This window comes from Chlorocebus sabaeus, chromosome 20 (genome assembly GCF_047675955.1).
Source record: "Chlorocebus sabaeus isolate Y175 chromosome 20, mChlSab1.0.hap1, whole genome shotgun sequence".
NCBI lineage: Eukaryota > Metazoa > Chordata > Mammalia > Primates > Cercopithecidae > Chlorocebus > Chlorocebus sabaeus.
Window position 1 is genome coordinate 85000865 of NC_132923.1, and position 18927 is coordinate 85019791.

General features: G+C 38.6%; 1 protein-coding gene across 3 annotated transcripts in view; it reads left to right on the forward strand.

Annotated features, from left to right (window-relative positions):
* NRDC (nardilysin convertase) overlaps nucleotides 1-18927 on the forward strand; it is a 100712-nt gene that overhangs the window by 34879 nt on the left and 46906 nt on the right. For 2 of the 3 annotated variants that reach the window (XM_007978765.3, XM_037999828.2), the window contains exons 2-4: nucleotides 12102-12390; nucleotides 16484-16565; nucleotides 18491-18644. In XM_007978765.3, the coding sequence (XP_007976956.3) occupies nucleotides 12102-12390; nucleotides 16484-16565; nucleotides 18491-18644 (525 nt within the window). Of the gene's footprint in view, nucleotides 1-12101; nucleotides 12391-15060; nucleotides 15195-16257; nucleotides 16328-16483; nucleotides 16566-18490; nucleotides 18645-18927 lie in introns of all 3 variants that reach the window. The other variant, XM_007978764.3, reaches the window with a different exon arrangement.

The window sequence follows — 18927 nt, forward strand, 5'->3', positions numbered from 1 at the left end:
GTTTCATCATATTGGCCAGGCTGGTCTCGAACTCCTGACCTTATGATCCGCCCGCCTCAGCCTCCCAAAGTGCTGGGATTACAGGCATGAGCCACCGCCCCCCGGCCGAAGATAGTCTAAGTTTCTAGCACAGAATTCAAAGTATCCATGAATCCCAGGCATGGCACCATGGTGCTGAACTGTCTTTATTTGTATTAGTCACTGCCTTATTACATTTTAACCCACATTTGGTTTTGATATAAAGCACAAGAAAAATTAGCAAGATTGATATGTGTAACTTCAGCAATCCAGAAAACATGAATTGTATTCCATGAGGAATCCAAGAAAATAAAGAAGAAAACCAGTCCTTAGGGACCAACAGGGAGACCTGTTGTAACCAGGTGACTTGTTCTCTAATTTATCTTAGATGAGTTTCTACCTCAGCAGATTCATTTATATAAGTATAGCATGTGGTATTTACTACCATACCCACTCCTCCCTGCTTGGCTAAGATGTAATCTAAAGCTATCCTATTATCTTAAGACACCTGAGCCAATGAATTAATTCTTTTCTGCTAGGCAGCTATTGCTGCTGAAGTTTCCTTAGCAAGAATTCCTAAAGTAAGGGAGAGATTTCTAATCATGTGCTCACCTCATAGGACGCCACTCCCCACCAAAGTAACAAAGTCCATCCAAAGAAATAACCCACCTCCATCTTTTTAGTACCTGGGCAAGAATAGATTTGTGGATCCCAAAGTGAGTATGTGGACTTGTTTACTTTTAATGAGTTAATTTGCTTGGAGCTAAGATATGGGACTTCTGACATGTTTAGAGAGTAGGCTTCTAAGGAGGGAGTAGGGCTGTTGCTCCTCAAGAGGCAAAATCAAGGAAGCCTTTTATATAGAGGCAGAGTCTCATGATTTCTGGCAAATTTGTTTGAGATAGCTTCAAGTGAAGGGACTTCCAAAATAAAGGAATTCTTTTGTATAATATTCTTTTTTTTTTTTTTTTTTTGAAACAGTCTCCCTCTGTCACCCAGGCTGGAGTGCCATGTCTTGTCTCACTGCAACCTCTGCCTCCTGGGTTCAAGCAATTCTCCTGCTTCAGCCTCCTGAGTAGCTGAGTTTACAGGCCCACGCCACCACGTTTGGCTAATTTTTTTGTATTTTAGTAGAGACGGGGCTTCACCGTGTTGGTTAGGCTGGTCTCAAACTCCTGACACTGTGATCCACCCATCTCAGCCTCCCAAAGTGCTGGGATTACAGGCACGAACCAATGTGCTTGGCCAGGAATTCTTTTACATAATATTCTGAAAGGGGCCCTCAGAATATGACAATTGAAGGAACTTCAGTATTATTGTTCTATTAACTGGGTCGGATGACATATCTTTAGATTACCTGTCTTGTCAACGTCTGAGAAATTCTAATTATAAAATTGCCCTTTTAATTTGGGAGGATGAAAGTCCGCAAGGAAGCATAACAAAAAGGCAATTATATTTATAGTTCAGTGTGATCACCTGGAGTATTTAAGACCCCAGGGCAGCACATAGAATTTGCTAAGCCAGTAGTAGACAGAGAAAATAAGAAAAGTGGCCAGGTGCGGAGGCTCACATAAAAGACTATAAACTATGTAAAACTATAAAAAAACTACATATAAAACTATAAAAAACTATATATGTAGTTTAAACTATAAAACTATATATATAAAAAACTATATAAACTAGTTTTAAGGCCTCATATATGTTATATATAATTATATATAGTTATACAACTTTATATATAGTTGTATATATAGTTATATACACATACACAAATATGGCCTAAATATTAGTTTTAATTAGACTTTTCACTATAGAGTTCTTAAAAAAATATCCTTTCAAATCTCTTACTGTGAGATTTTTAGCTGGGACAAACAGTTGACATTTCTGGCTTTTGAACTCTTTTTCACCCCAAAGATACTCTCCCCCATGAAACTAAGAAGGCTTAGCCAGGGTTATGACTTCAACAAGGGCACGTGAGGTCTCGAAAGAGGTGGAAAGCAGTTTTCACAAGATTCAGAGCTGCCCCAAAGACAGCTTAAAGAAAGGAAAATTTTGTCAGCCATAAATGGAGTACAGACCACATTTCTGTTTGACCATATTCTCTAGAGCTTCAGTTTCTCAGCTGACCATCCACACACAAAACCTGTACCAAAAAACATACCAAAAAACCTGTAGGCTGCCCCCCGCACAGATGGAGGACAGGAAATCAAAAGCTGCCCATAGAAGGAAAAAGGAATGATAAATGGCAAAAGTCACACAAATATCAAACCAAAAACTGATGTGTTCCCTGGCTGGGAATTCAACCCAGGGAGCCTCAGTGCTTTACCACTGCTGTTCCTGGAGGGGATCTAAAGCAGGCAGTTTTGAGCTTGCAAAGGATTTTAACCTTGTTTTAGGTGAGATATTTGTTCTTTAATTTAGTCAAGTGAATTCTCAAGGCTAGTCACGACACTATTAAGTGTCCTTTGTAGAATTTGTTTAGAAAATATATTTTTTTGTAAAATCAATTGTTTAGAGAGATGCCCGAGATTATTTTAAAATTTATGGGTCCATTTAAAGATTCCCCTTTTCAGGCTTTCTTCTGAAGTCTAAAGAATATTGTGGCCAAGCACTACTGCAATAAAAAAAAACTCTTTTTTTCCTTGGACCCTAATCTAAAAATGCCCCAATTCTGCAGAATACACCCTAATGGGCTACAAAGGAAATAGAACTTGTGTTTCTCAAATGAAACAAAACCCTGGCCAAGGCATTAAAAGTTTGTCACAAAACCTAGGTGATAAACCTTTAATGCCTTGGCCAGGTGTTAAGTATTAAATAGATTTTCAAGCAAGCAAATCACAATCAAATTGCAAGTTTTCAAGGTTTCAGTCTTCATCTTTGGGGTATCTCCCACCAAATGCATTCTGATGAAGTAGAGCCCAGATTTGCTGAAGCAAGGCCAGATTTCCTGCTGAAAGGAAAAATACTATGGGGCTATCACCCATGAACCCACCACTTACCAAAAGACGTCTTCTCAGGTGATTTGTTTCTAATGCTGTGAAAGTAGAGCACCACAGGCCAACGATGTCTGATTGCCCGCCAAATACACGGATCTGTCCCTGAATAAAATAATTCAGGCAGCTGCTGGATTGGGCCCAAGGGTAGCTGTGGCCAGGGACATATGTGCTACAGATGAGGCACCCACTCCAGATTTTTGTCCCTTTTTGGTTGCCAATGTCTAGAGAACCAAACCGGAGTCAGCTCACCCAGTGCAATAAGACCGGATAGCCACACTAAGATTTTGCAGTGGTAAGAAGGAAGGCATGGTGTTTATTTACAGGGTGTCAAGCAAGGAGGACCAGGTGACTAACCCTTAAATTCTGACCTCCCAGATGATTTGCAGGTAACAGTTTTTAAAGGCAGGGGTAAATTTATCAGGATAGCAGACGAGTTCAGTCCCCAGTTCCTCCTTATCTGAGGTCTGTGTGCCCGCAGATCCTTTTGCAGGTTTCTGAAAAACAACTGAAGATACAGATGTTGAGATGTTATCTTTAGTTTCTGTAGGGAAGCAAACTTTCTCATGACTCTAACTTCCTTGGCTATTTTAAAGTTACTATTACTTGCTTATCAAGTTGTATGTTTACTTTCCAAGGCTGGCTAGGTGCCAGAAAATCCCCTTGAAAGAACTCAAGATTTTCTTTTATTTCTATGCTTAGGGGCCCACAGGCCCTTAAGAGGTGTCCCTGTTCTGTTTCAGCTCTAAGTAATCTGAAATTTGTTAAGTGTTGAAGGTAAGGTAGACATGGCTATTTTTTCCTCACTAAATGAATAGCCTGTTGTTTCAGCATCATTTGTTGAGTTGTGGTAGTAAATGGCATTGTAACAGTATTATATACACTGCTCTGTTTTTAGAACCTATTCTCTTTCATTGATCTGTTGGTGTACCTGTTAGTAGTTCAGCTTCATTTCAGTCACCTTAAAAGTCTGTATTTTTATTTATTAGGTTTTTATTTTTATTTTTTTGAGATAGAGTCTCACTCTGTTGCCCAGGCTGGGGTGCAGTGGTGCAATCTTGGCTCACTGAAACCTCTGCTTCCTGGGTTCAAGTGATTTTTGTGCCTCATCCTCCAGAGTAGTTGGGATTACAGGCATGCACGGCCATGCCTGGCTAATTTTTGTATTTTTAGTAGAGACAGGGTTTTGCCATGTTGGGCAGGCTGATCATGAACTCCTGGGCTCAAGGGATATGCCTGTCTCAGCCTCCCAAAGTGCTGAGATTACAGGTGTGGGACACTATGCCCAGCCTAAAGTCTGTATTTTTATACCTGGTAAGGCAGTTCCTTCCCCTTGTTCGTTCGTTCCTTCCTTCCTTCCTTCCTTCCTTCCTTCCTTCCTTCCTTCCTTCCTTCCTTCCTTCCTTCCTTCTCTCTCTCTTTCTTTCTTTCTTTCTTTCCTTCTTTTCTTTCTTTTCTTTCTTTTCTTTCTTTTCTTTTCTTTCTTTTGATGGAGTCTCACTTTGTTGCCCAGGCTAGAGTGCAGTGACGCGATCTCGGCTCACTGCAAGCTCTGCCTCCCAGGTTCACGCCATTCTCCTGCCTCAGCCTCCCGCGTAGCTGGGACTACAGGCGCCCGCCACCACGCCTGGCTAATTTTTTGTAATTTCAGTAGAGACGGGGTTTCCCCGTGTTAGCTGGGATGGTCTTGATCTCCTGACCTCGTGATCCGCCCGCCTCGGCCTCCCAAAGTGCTGGGATTACAGGCGTGACCCACCGCGCCCGGCCATCCTTTTCAAAATGTTCTTGGCATTTTTGTGGGTTTTAGTCCACATGAATTTTAGAATCAGTATGTCAAGTTCCACAAAAAAATCTTGTTGGGTTTTATTTATTTATTTTTAGACGGAGTCTCGCTGTGTTGCCCAGGCTGGAGTGCAATGGCGTGATCTCGACTCACTGCAAGCTCCGCCTCCCAGGTTCACGCCATTCTCCTGCCTCAGCCGTCCACGTTGCTGGCACTATAGGCGCCCACCACCACGCCCGGCTATTTTTTTATTTTTTTGTTTTTAGTAGAGACAGGGTTTCACTGTGTTAGCCAGGATGGTCTGGATCTCCTGACCTCGTGATCCGCCCTTCTTGGCCTCCCAAAGTGCTGGGATTACAGGCGTGAGCCACCGCCCCCGGCCCTTGTTGGGGTTTTTTTTATGGGAATTGCCTTGAATTTATAGATTAACTTGGAGGAAGGATTGGTATCTTTATAACATTGGATGTTGCCACCCAGTAATATAGTATGACTGTTTAGTGAGGTCTTTTATTTCACCTGTAAAGTTTTCTAGTTTTCCTAATGTTGGCTGTGTTTAGTGGTATTGAAGAGAATGTGTTCTAGTGTCATGCTACTTAGGGACTAACTAGTCCCTGCGAAGCCACGATAAGGTTGGGCAAATAACAGACCTTTTTTTGTGCTTCAGTTTCCTTATCCATAAAATGGGAGTAACAACTTATTAGGATTGTTGTGAAGATTAACTGGGTTAAGACGTTTAAGTTAATACATTTAAAATGTGAGCTATTGTTACTAGGTATGTTTAAGCATTTTATAGTTTATATTGCTTTGGCCAAAGGGATTTGAAAAAAATCTTACTTATCTTTGATGTATAGGAAAGCTACTGATTTTTGTTTATAGTTCTTTGATTTTGGCTACTTTGCTGAACTCTGTTTAGTAGTAATAGTTTTTAGGTTTTGTTTTTGGTAATTCTCTTGCTTGTTCTAGGTAATAATATGTTTTGTAATGATTTGTTTTAGCTTTCAATATTTGTACCTCATAATTATTTTTTATTTATGTACATTTTGCATATTTTTTCACTTATTAGGACCTCCAATACAATATTGAATAGTAGTGATGATAAAGGACATTTTGTTCATGACTGTCTTAAAATGGATTTGATGTTCATTTATAGAAGTGATCCTCCATAAAGCTAAGGGCTTTATGTGTACTTAATTTGCTAAGGAGTGAGTTTTGTATTTTTGCAAAATCATTTTTATTGTCCAAATCATAAATGAATTTTTTTATTACAAAAGATTGAAAAAGTTTAAGAATTATAAAGTGTCGGCTGGGCACGGTGGATCACTTGAGGTCAGGAATTCGAGACCAGCCTGGCCAACATGGTGAAAACCCCGTCTGTATTAAAAATACAAAAATTAACCAAGTGCGGTGGTGCATGCCTGTAGTCCCAGCTACTTGGGGGCCTAAGGCAGGAGAATCACTTTGAACCTGGGAAGTGGAGGTTGCAGTGAGCCGCGACCGCACCACTGCACTCCAGGCTGAGCGACAGAGTGAGACTTGGTCTGAAAAAAAAAAAAAAAAATTATAAAGTGTAAAAGATCTTTGTACCTCACTTTACTTTTTCTCCTTTCCCCAGATATACATTACCATTATATTTGGTTTGCATACTTTTAGTTCTATTGTTGTACCTTTATATGCATTTAATGTATACATGTCGTACACATAGCTTTCATTTTTTTTAAACTGGGTGTTAGATTTTGTCTCATATTTTGTTTCATTAAGTAGATATTAAGTACCTACTATGTATCAGGTCCCCTCCAGGCATTAACATTCTTTTGTTTATTCAACATCTGTTTCTTAAATGTTTGGTGTATATATGCCTGGTGTTGTCCCAGGATATAGATGTGAAGGAAAGAAAAGCTCTGTCCTCAGAGATAACATTCTAATGTTGCAGGCAGAAAATAAAATCAAGTAATGATAAATGGTGCGAAGGGAAAGCAGGATAAAAGAGAATAGAAATGGGCGAAAGAGCTATTTTAGATAGTGTGGTCAGAGAAGGCATTTCTGAAAAGGGGACATTTCTTTTCTTTTCTTTCTTTCTTTCTTTTTTTTTTTTTTTTGAGACGGAGTCTTGCTCTGTCGCCCAGGCTGGAGTGCAATGGTGTGATCCTGGCTCACTGCAACCTCAGCCTCCCAGGTTCAAGTGATTCTCCCACCTCAGCCTCCTGAGTAGCTGGGACTACAGGCTTCCGTCACTACACCAGGATAATATTTGTATTCTTAGTAGAGTCGGGGTTTCACCATTGTTGGCCAGGCTGGTCTTGAACTCCTGACCTCAAGTGATCTGCCCGCCTCAGCCTTCCAAAGTGCTGGGATTACAGGTGTGAGCCACTGCGCCCGGGTCAAAAGGGGACATTTCATGAAAGACTTGAAAAAGGTAGAGCAGTCAGGCAAATACTTTATCTGGGTCAAGAGCCCCTAAGACCAAAAGAACAGCAAGCACAAAGGCTTTGTACTGAGATTCTGTTGGCAGTGTTTAGGAAACAACAATAAAATCATTTGGTCAGAGCAAACAGAATGAAGGAAGAGTAGTGGGAAAGAAGGTTGGAGAGGTAAAGGGGAACGAGATTATATTGAGCATTGTATAGGCCACGGTAAGGATTTTGGATTTTAAGTATGGTGGGAAGACAATGATGAATTTTGGAAAGGGAAATAGCCTTGTATTAGTTTGCTAAGGCTGCCATAACAAAATATCAAAGAAAGAGTAGCTTAAATAACAGCTGTGGGGTCTAGAAGTTCAAGATCAAGCTGTCAGCCTATTTGGTTTCTTTCTTTCTTTCTTTATTTTTTTGAGATGGAGTCTTGCTCTGTCGCCCAGGCTAGAGTGCAGTGGCACAATCTCAGCTCACTGCAGCCTTTGCCTCCTGGGTTCAAGCGATTCTCCTGCCTCAGCCTCCCGAGTAGCTGAGATTACAGGCACGTGCTGCCATACCCGGCTAATTTTTTTGTATTTTTAGTAGAGATGGGGTTTCACCATGTTGGCCAGGATGATCTTGATCTCCTGACCTCATGATCCGTCCACTTCGGCCCTCTTTAATTTCTTCTGAGGCCTTTCTGGCTTGTGGTTGGCCTTCTCCTTGGTATCTCCTCACATGGTCTTTTCTCTGTGTGCACACATATCTGGTGTACCATTGTGTTTCCAAATTTCTTCATTTTTTTAAGGGTACCATTCAGATTGGATTTGGACCTACTCTAGAGGGCAGATGTTTAACTTAATTACCTCTTTAAAGGCCCTGTCTCTAAATACAATCACACCCTGAGGTATTAGGGTTTAGGGATTCAACATAGGAATTTTGGGGGAACACATTTCAGCCCATACGTAGCAGGGCTGATTTGCTTTACTTAGCCTGCTGAGAATTGACTTGAGGTGTGTGGAGGGGGAGGGGAAGTAGATGGTGGGGGGAGAGGGGGGCGTGGATGGTGGTGGTGGAGGGGGGTGTAGCCAGGTTATTGAGGTGAAAATGGAAACAGAGTTAGGAGATTAGACAAGACGACAACATGCACTATGGAAATAGCTGTGGAGCTGATGAGACGTTATCAGAATTGTGATTTATTTTGAAAGTAGAATGCATAGGATTATTTTGAGAGTAGATTTTTAGATTTTTTTCTGTTCTTTTTATTTATGAAAAATTTAAGCTGGAAAAAAATGCACTTTACAAAGACCAAGTAAAGTTCCCCTTTCCTGGCTTTTTTTTCCCCCCAACCTGAGTTGATATCTGATATAGATATTGGGACTACCTTAAATTCTGCTTCTCTATGATTCTGCGTCTCTGAGATTCATCTTAGAATTTATTTCTGGACAGATTGTTCATATTCTTGGAAAACAGCACTTGGATTTTAACTTGTCCTGCTGTTGGGTTGTGTAAGGGAGGAAAATAATTTTTTTCCCAACCCTCGTAAGTTATTATTTGGAATGGTCCTCTCTAACAAAAGATTAGCAAAAGAAAAACAAATATAAGTTTGTTAACATGTATAATTCATAAATACATGGGAGATACTCAGAGAATGAGTTGGCTTTTAATTCCAGCTTATATAGTATCTTCAACAAAGAACAGTAAATGTTTAGAAAAGTGTCAAGACAGCGAAAAAGGACTTTGAGTCTGTAGGGGCAGCAACTTGTAGAAAGGCAAATAATGGCAGGCAAAGCATAATTAGTAAACTTGTTAATGTGGATTCGTTTGGTGTCGTATCCAGACCAATAGAGATGTAAAGTTGTATTTGGTGGTTAACTTGTGTTCTTCCACGGTAGAAAGGGGATACCCTTTCCAAGGTAGAAAGGGTAGAAAGGATTTTTTTGTTTTTTGTTTTTAACCTTTTTTGTCTTTGGAGTAAATTTACATCCTGCTTTTAGGCAAGTGGAGGGCAGAGAGCTTTCCTGCATCTGCTTTTTAATTGCCTTCAGTTCAACAATCCTTATGCCAAGGAGGCATATTTTGAGGTGGCATATTGCTGTCTCCTACAGTTGACTGTTTGGCACAGAAGTACATGGCCTGACTAGCCAACTTATTATAGAATGAAGGCCTTTACAGCTTCTTTGGAAGTGGTGAATGACAAATCCAAAACTACTCAATTTAAGAACTAGGACCTACTTCTGGTAGTCTCGAACATTTTAATACCTCTGTATCCTTACATGTTGCCCTGCCCTCCCACCCCAACAAGTATTTTGCTTTTTTTTTTTTGAGACAGGTTTTTGCTTTGTTGCCCAGGCTAGAGTGCAGTGGCATGAACTTGGCTCACTGCAACTTCCACCTCCCGGGCTCAAGCCATCCTCCCATCTCAGCTCTGGAGTAGCTGGGACCATAGATGCACCATGCCTAGCTAATTTTTGTATTTTTTGTAGAGATGGGGTTTTGCCATGTTGCCCAGGCTGATCTTGAACTCCTGGACTCCAGTGATCTACCTGCCTTGGCTACCCAAAGTGTGGGGATTACAGGTGCAAGCCACTGTGCCCCGCCCTGTTTTGCATTTTGTGTTTATCATTCCTTTGCTTTAAAAAAGTTTTATCACACACACATATATATATATGTATACCTAAATAATACACCATTTACTTTCGCTTGTTTTTTGGCATTATATCAATGGGACTCATATAGTATTTTTTCGTGAGTTGCTTTTTTCACTCATGTTTTTAAGATTAACCACTGTTGTAGTTTGTGGCTGAATTCTGTATTTCCCTGTGTTACAATATTCCACTGTGAAGAAAATTTTCGTTATATGAATATACCACAGTTTTTTTATTCTGCTGTCAGTAGACTTGGATTGCTTCCGGTTTAAATAATTGAGCTTATTGCCCTGAGGCTCTCTTTGCTCTTATTTATTGATCTGAAGCTTAGAGTTTTTCTAGGGTTTGCTGGGAAGAACCAGTATCTAAATACATGTTTATAGGTCTGTGGTTTTCTCTGCTGTTTTCTCCATTAATCTGATCAAATTTACACGTCTTCTAATGATTTCTAAAAATTTGTGATCTGCTAACATTGTCCTTTCCTGTTTTCTGTCTATCATGATTTTATTCTCACAAACCAAAAATAAATAAATAAATAAATAACATTTTTTTCTATCACTTAAATGTGATTATTTTTTATTATTTATTTATTTATTATTTTTTGAGACAGGGTCTCATTTTTCACCCAGACTGGAGTGAAGTCACCCGATCTGGGCTCGCTGCAGCCTGGACCTCCTGGGCTCAAGTCATCCTCCCACCTCAGCCTCCTAAGTAGATGGGACTACAGGCATATGCCACCATGCCTGGTTAATTGTTTTGTATTTTTTGTAGAAACAAGGTTTTGCTACATTGCCTGCTGGTCTTGAACTCCTGAGCTCTAAATGTGATTATTTTATATGGAAGGTAGATAAATCCCAGTGTTCAGTCTTCCATCTTAGGCCAGAGGTTCTCTTCCTTGTCTTTCTTTGCATGTTATTCTTAGTTTTTGCTTGACTTTTTATCTTCAAGGATTTACTTAAGTGTACCTTGTCTTAGATGCATTCACTGACTGCTTCTTTCTTTCTTACATTCTGTGTTTGTCTCTGTCATTGTGTATTGTACTGGCTCATCTCATTATTAGACAGTCAATGCCTGATGGTGAGGAATTTTGTTTTTACCCTTTTTATCCTTAACGCAGCATGGTATCTGATATGTAAAAGGTGTTAAATAAATGCTTATTGAGTAAATACATGAAAAAATTAGTATAAATGGGGCTGGATGCGGTGGCTCATGCCTGTAGTCCTAGCACTTTGCGGGGCCGAGGTGGGTGCATTGCTTGAGCCCAGGAGTTCAAGACCAGCTTCGGTAACATGCCAAAACACTGTCTAAAAAAATACAAAAATTAGCCAGGTATGGTGGCCTGTGCCTGTGATCCAAGCTACTCCGGAGACTAAGGTGGGAGGATTGCCTGAGGCCAGGTGGTCGAGGCTGCAGTGAGCTGAGATCGTGCCACTGCACTCTAGCCTACACAACAGAGTCAGACCTTGACTCAAAAAAAAGGGGGGGGGGGGAAGATGGGAGTGGTCTGTAATAGATACCTAGTCATCAAACTGGCACAGTAGTTTTGCAGATAAGAATCGGGAGCTTGACATGGTGGCACATGCCTGTAATCCCAGCCACTCAGGAGGCTGAGGTGAATTGCTTGAGCCCAAGAGTTTAAGATCAGCCTGGGCAGTAAAGCAAACTGTCTCAAAAAAAAAGCAGAATAATCTTCTTGCGGTGCTACCAGTCTGTGGGGGATTTCATTTTCATAGAGATGTAACTGCTTTTTAGTTCATAAAGGCAGTTTTGGAGACTGATATACCAAATATTTTATAGAAAAGAAAAGCAACAGTTTAATTTTGTGTGATTTTGCTTTAATATTAAGCTGACATGACTGCTCTGTATATTGAGGGATACATTTATCTTAGGCTAAGCCTTCTGATAAGACAGAATGTTTAAATACTTACAAACTGAGAAATAGGGGAGGCCGAGTGGTGAGTTGTATATCTTTAACTACTAAAATGTGTTTTTTGAATAGGTATATTTATGTAGTTCAAAATTTAAAAATACAAACAGCATATATTATGAAGTGTTCTTACCTTCATTTCCTCCAGCTGTTCAAAAACGGATTAGCTTTTGGGGTTCCCTCTCCAGAGCAACCAATTTTATTAGTTTACAAATAGTGTTAGTTTGTGTGTGTGTGTGTACTTGTACTTGGATTTTTTTTTTTTTTTTAATTCTGCTAAGCTGATTACTTGTATTGGTGTAAAGAACAGCTGAATCAAAATGTGTGTGTGTTTTTTTCCAGATACATCAAATTACAGAATGGCTTGCAGGCACTTTTGATTTCAGACCTAAGTAATATGGAAGGTAAAACAGGAAATACAACAGATGATGAAGAAGAAGAGGAGGTGGAGGAAGAAGATGAAGATGATGACGAAGATTCTGGAGCTGAAATAGAAGATGATGATGAAGAGGGTTTTGATGATGAAGATGAATTTGATGATGAACATGATGATGATCTTGATACTGAGGATAATGAATTGGAAGAATTAGAAGAGAGGGCAGAAGCTAGAAAAAAAACTACTGAAAAACAGGTGCGAGTCATGTCTGTTTTCTTCTAATTTGGGAATTCTTTGGAATAACTTCTAAACTCAAGCTTTATTTCTTAATGGCAAAAAGGAAGTATATACTTATCTTTTGGTCTTTAGTAAAGGTCTATTCTGTATCAGGATTACATTTTGAAAACATTTTGCTCCAATTATAAAAGTAATAAGTGCTCATTATATAAACTAATGGAATGTAAAGAAAACAAAAATATAAAAATCACCCATAGCTGTATCTCTCAGAGGTAAGCAACACTCAGAGTTATTTGAATTTATGTGTATTTGTATACATTATATATTTTAAAAACAAATACTGATAGATGAGGAACCGTCGAATTCCTAGCCTGGATTAGAGAAATAAGAGTATGTTATCCTTGGTGAGACTGGAAAAAGAAGAAGAAAAGAATGGGGCTAGTGTGAAATCTTTACATGGGCCTAGGGCTCTAAGAGTTATTGTATGGGTAGTTTCTATATAGATAATTGAGTTTGGTTTAGCTCTCTATATGGGAAAGCAAAGGTCTGAACAAATAAGTACTTTGGAAGAGTTGAAATAGAAACTGGGCAGTTAAGCTTATTTAATATGTAACAACAATCAGTGGATAGATAAATAAGGCTTGATAGGGAGAATTTCTTAATATCTTTTGAAGAATACCTCCATTTTCATAGTAGGGAATACCCAGAGGATAATTTTTGGAGCCATTACAGTGGAATTGACCAGCAAAAGTTGGTTAAAGCTAGTTTCTTGAATATTGATAATATATTCAACATGGTACAGTCTGCATACAAAAAGGCCGAGATGGGCAGATCACTTGAGTCCAGGAGTTCTGAGACTAGGCTAGGTAATGTGGTGAAACACTGTCTCTCTAAAACATTAAAAAAAAAAAAAAAAAATTAGTTGGGTGTGGCATTGTATGCCTGTGGTCCCAGCTACTTGAGAGACTGAAGACGGGAGGATCACCTGAGCCCAGGGAGGCTGAGGTTGCAGTGAGCCTTGATTATATCACTGCACTCCACCCTGGCTGATAGAGTGAGACTTTGTTTCAAAAAAAGTCTCAAAAAAAAAAAAAAAAAAAAAAGGAAAAGAAGAAAAGTTGTCACCCTTAAAGATGGGAAGAGTTGAGGTATAAGTAGTAGATATGATTTAATAGTCATTCATCTTGGAAAAATTATTATTTTTAAAAGGGAGTTGTACCAGTTTTTTACTAAGTTGTTGAATTGAGTCATATTTTTAAGAAACTTTTTGCTGTTTACTACTCAGATTATTAGTGATCCTGTTTTTGGGTAGCATGATAGACCAAGTATTAAATAGTTTTAACTTGGAAAGCTGTAGAGATGAACACCAAAACACTGGGGGGATAAAAGGTATATATATATGTCACTTGATAGTCTGTATGCTAAGGTCTCTATGAACAGATTGGAAATTAATAGATTCACTTTTAACTTAAAATAGATCTCATAATTCCAAATAGAACATTAATAGAAAGGAAGAAATTATAAAAGTCACAAAAAGAACACTGACAGGAAACCTGGGTTCTAATTCTGGTTCTGTTCCTGTCTTTCTGCATGATTTTAGGTGTTTTCATTTTCTTTTTTTTCTTCTCAGTTTTAAAACAAGAATATAAAATTCTGAGGCCCATTTTAGCTCTAAGCCTGACCATAAACAAGAATATAAAATTCTGAGGCCCATTTTAGCTCTAAGCTTGACCATGTTATAACTTCTTAACTGAATACTTCTTATCTATATATTTTTTTCTATATCTTTCCATCTATCTATAAGTAGCTTTTCCCATGATCCAACTTCTTTATATTTCCTATTAACTGACAAAGCATTTTACAACAATTAAAAATTGTTTTGACAGGCATTTTAAATGTCAAGACATTATAGCATACTTTAGATTTACACAGCAATTGTGAACACCTCTGACAAATGAACATGTGTGTTCAGCCTTTTTGGCACCCCTTTTTGTTTTGCTTAGGTAGATCAAATTCTAAGCTGATCTTTTCTAGCAGCAGGGTTGGTGTCTAGTGATCATTTTTAAAATGGCTTAGATGCTACCTTTCTTTTCTGATAACTCAGTGTGATATAATCCTTATAAGATATTGACCGCTAATTTTATGGATTATCCTACTGGGACAGTGGAACCTAAGTAGTTTGAAGACGAGATCAAATTGTTTTGATTCAGAAGCAATGGGTTCACTAGTGAAAGGAAAGATCCCATGATCGTAAGTGGTAAATGTTTATATTTGTTGAATAACTTTCTGAAAAAAGGAAATAAAGTAGATTAGCCTTGGTAAGAGGTAGCTTAAGAGTGGTTTTATAATCTAATTTTTATTTGAAAAATTTGTGAACCTTGTTTAAGGTAAATATGAGAATTAATAAAGGAAGTGAGAAGAAAAATATTTGATCGTTTTTTGGATAACATTTACCTAATTAAGAAGTTAACTACTTTTCTGAGGCATCTTTTTTATTCCTCTTCATTTTCCTCCTTCCAAAAGAAGTTGTTCTTGATTTTAAAAGTTTGATAAATTAAAAAGATTGAAATTTAAATATACATTGAATTAAGATTTGTTCAGGGCTTTCTTAATTCAATTCTCAAGTATGAATTTCTCAGGTATGAATTTTTTAGGTAGAAAATTCTCAAGTATGAATTTCTTTTCTAGCAATCGCAGAGCCTGTTTTTGCTGTGGTCAAAGCTGACTGATAGACTGTGGTTTAAGTCAACTTATTCAAAAATGTCTTCAACCCTGCTGGTCGAGACAAGAAATCTTTATGGGGTAGTTGGAGCTGAAAGCAGGTTAGGCACCTATTAAAACATCACAGAACAGGTTAGATTGTGGTTTGGAGAACTGGATATTCCCCAATGTTTTAACTGAGTTTATGTGCCTAAGTCTTCAAAACGGGGTTTATAGTATCAAGCGAGGCTGTTTGGTTCTTCTGAAAACACACTTTCATTTTCTGAAACATGGCTAGACTTTATGCCAGGTACATGCTATTTTTGAAAAGCTCTTTTTTTAAGAGGGTAACTTTATCAAAACAATCTGTTTCACCAAATATGTTAGCCCTGTAAAATTGACATTTTCAAAGTTTGAAGAAAACAAACAAATTTGGGAAAGTTAATAATTCACCTTTCTATCTTCAAGGATTCAAATTGACTGTTTTTTCCTCCTGTTTTTGTCTTTTAACTTACTGTAATTATGCCCCAATACTTCAGGTGCAGTGGCTCACGCCTATAATCCCAGCACTTTGAGGGGCTGAGGTGGGAGGATTGTTTGAGTCCAGGAGTTTCAGACCAGCCTGGGCCTCATGGCAATACCCCGTCTTAATAAACAAAACAAAACAAACAAACAAACAAAAAACAATAATTTGAAGTGCAATTTGGTGTACCTCTTGGCCATCAATTTTGTTAAAAACTCTGATTTTCCCAAAGTATTGGGAGAATATATACTGATAAGTAATGTATGCTATATATCTTCAATTAGAAGTGAAGAACTAAAAAGCATTTTTAACATTTAGTTATATTTTTTAATAGCTACCGATTTTATCTTTTTTATCACTTACTATTTTTGTTAGATGTTTTCCTAAAATGTTATCTTATTCTATCTTAACAAAATTTTCTGAGTTACATGTTGAGAGGTTTCACATCTAGTAACTGAGTCACTCAACACAAAGCTTTTAATTGCTTAGAGACCTTCAGAGATATCTACCTAGATATGTTATTTCCGCAGATTTCCAAAACCTAATAATTCAGGGGAAAATCTTGGTTCAGAATTCTGAAATGCTGACGTGAAGTGGTATTTGGGTGGGCTGTCCAGTCCCTCTTCCCTTTTTTTCTGTCTGTTTCTGCTTTTTTTCCTTAGGTCTGCACCTGTTCAGCATTTGGCAGGATGGCAAGAGGAGGAGCAGCAGGGTGAAACTGACACAGTTCTGGTGAGTTTCACTTTGCTGCTCCTCCTGATTCTCAGGGAAAGAATTTTGTTACTCCTATTGGAAAGCATCCATCTCCAAATGAATCCTTAAGATAAGATGCGAATATTATTCCTTTAGGGTTGACTCAACTATTTGTATGTGTTCTAATTACTCCAGTCTGCAGCGGCTCTTTGTGTTGGAGTTGGGAGTTTTGCTGATCCAGATGACCTGCCGGGGCTGGCACACTTTTTGGAGCACAGTAAGAATTTGTAAAATATCATTCCCTGGTGTGTGGTTTTTTTTCCACCTCTGAACTTATATGAATTGATGTCAGAGATTCGTAATTGATTTGGCAGAAGTATATATTTAGCAAGAGAAAAGGCTAAGAAAAAATCCTTGATTTATGAATATCACGGGGAAAACTTAATCTGAGTGTACTTATATTGAAAATTAGAATGAAACCACATAGAAAACTTTTAAACTGTAAATGTCACTATTGTTGAGCTGTGTTAAGGCCAACAGATCAGGAGATGATTGCCATTTTCTAGGAAATGGCCAGTCCTGGGGAGGGCAGTCCCTTCCAGGGTTAGCAAGGCCCCCAGCCAAAGCATCAGAACTATGGGAATTCCCTGGGTGAGGTGGCTCACACCTGTAATCCAAGCACTTTGGGAGGCTGAGGTGGGTGGATGACTTGAAGTCAGGAGTTCGAGACCAGCTGGCCAACATGGTGAAACCCTGTCTCTACTAAAAATACAAAAATTAGTCAGGCATGGTGGCATGCGCCTGTAATCCCAGCTACTCGGGAGTCTGAGGCAAGAGAATCGCTTAAACCTGGGAGGTGGAGGTTGCAGTGAGCTGAGGTTGTGCCACTGTACTCCAACTTGGGTGATAGAGCGAGACTCCGTCTCAATAAAAAAAAACCAGAAAAAAACTAGAAATTCAAAAGGCATGATTAATATGAAAACAAAACAATAGAAACTTTTCATTTAATTTGGAATGTGCCTAAATAAAACCTATGTGGGGCCAGGCATGGTGGCTCACTCCTGTAATCCCAGCACTTTGGGAAGCCAAGGCAGGTGGATCACCTGAGGTCCAGAGTTTGAGACCAACCTGGCCAACATGGTGAAACCCCATCTCTACAAAAACGCAAAAGTTAGCTGGGCATGATGGCACACACCTATAATTCCAGCCACTCTGGAGGCTGAGGCAGGAGAATCGCTTGAACCCGAGAAGCAGAGGTTGCAGTGAGCCGAGATCACGCCATTGCACTCCAGCCTGGGCGACGGAGTGAGACTCCAGCTCAAAAACAAACAAAAAAACCCTATGTGGATGTTATATAGTTACAAATATTTATTTTTATTTTACAAATATTTATTTTAAATTACTCATTTTTTAATGGTCTGGTTTTCTAAAGTATTTGAGGGTACTTCTTACTTTGTGAATTTTTATAGTAGCAATTAATCTGCATATGTTTGTGCTGAAATTTTAATCTCCTTAAATTTAATTAAAGAGATTAAGTTGTAAAAGCAGTAGCAGTTAATCTGCATACATGTTTGTGGATTTGTTTGAATTTTAATCTAATTAATTAAAGATACATTTTAACCTATTTAGATTTAAATCTCTTTTTGATCTCTTTATAAATTTTATGTTTGTCTTATCTTTCTTTAAAGATGAAATTTTTTTCTTTTTAGTATAAAAGTAACATGAGCATTATAGAAAGTTACAAAAACAAGTGTAATTAAGAAAGTATTATTTAGGGTCGGGTGTGGTGGCTCACACCTGTAATCCCAGCACTTTGGGAGGCCGAGGTGGGTGGGTCACTTGAGGTCAGGAGTTGGAGACCAGCCTGGCTAACCTGGTGAAACCCCATGTCTACTAAAAATACAAAAATTAGCTGGGCATGGTGGCACATGCCTGTAATCCCAGCTACTTGGGAGGCTGGGGCACAAGAATCACTTGAACCCAGGAGGCAGAGGTTACAGTGAGCCAAGATTGCATCACTGTGCTCCATCCTGGGCAACAGAGTGAGACTCTGTCTCAAAGAAAAAAAAAAAATTCAGACATAACCATTTGATGTGTTGATCTATTTTCTTTCAGTTTTTCTTTGCATATAAGAAAGTTCATACATGATAAAAATATTGTCTATATCTTTGTGTTGTGTGACTTTGTGTTCTTTCCATTTAGTGGTATTCATGGGTAGTTTGAAATATCCAGATGAGAATGGGTTTGATGCCTTCCTGAAGAAGCATGGGGGTAGTGATAATGCCTCAACTGATTGTGAACGCACAGTCTTTCAGTTTGATGTCCAGAGGAAGTACTTCAAGGAAGCCCTTGACAGGTAACTAACTCTAAATATATTTTAATTTTAATGATCTAATAACACTTTGCAAATGTAAATAGAGTATTCTTGTACTGTAGAATTGTCACAATACTTTACTTGGACAAGGCATGGTGACTCATGCCTGTAACTCAAGTACTTTAGGAGGCTGAGGTAGAAGGATCGCTTAAAGCCAGGAATTTGAGACCAGCCTGGACAAAATAGTGAGAATTTGTCTTTACAAAAATAAGTAAATAAAAAATTAACCAAGCATGATGATGAGTGCCTGTAGTCCTTGCTACTC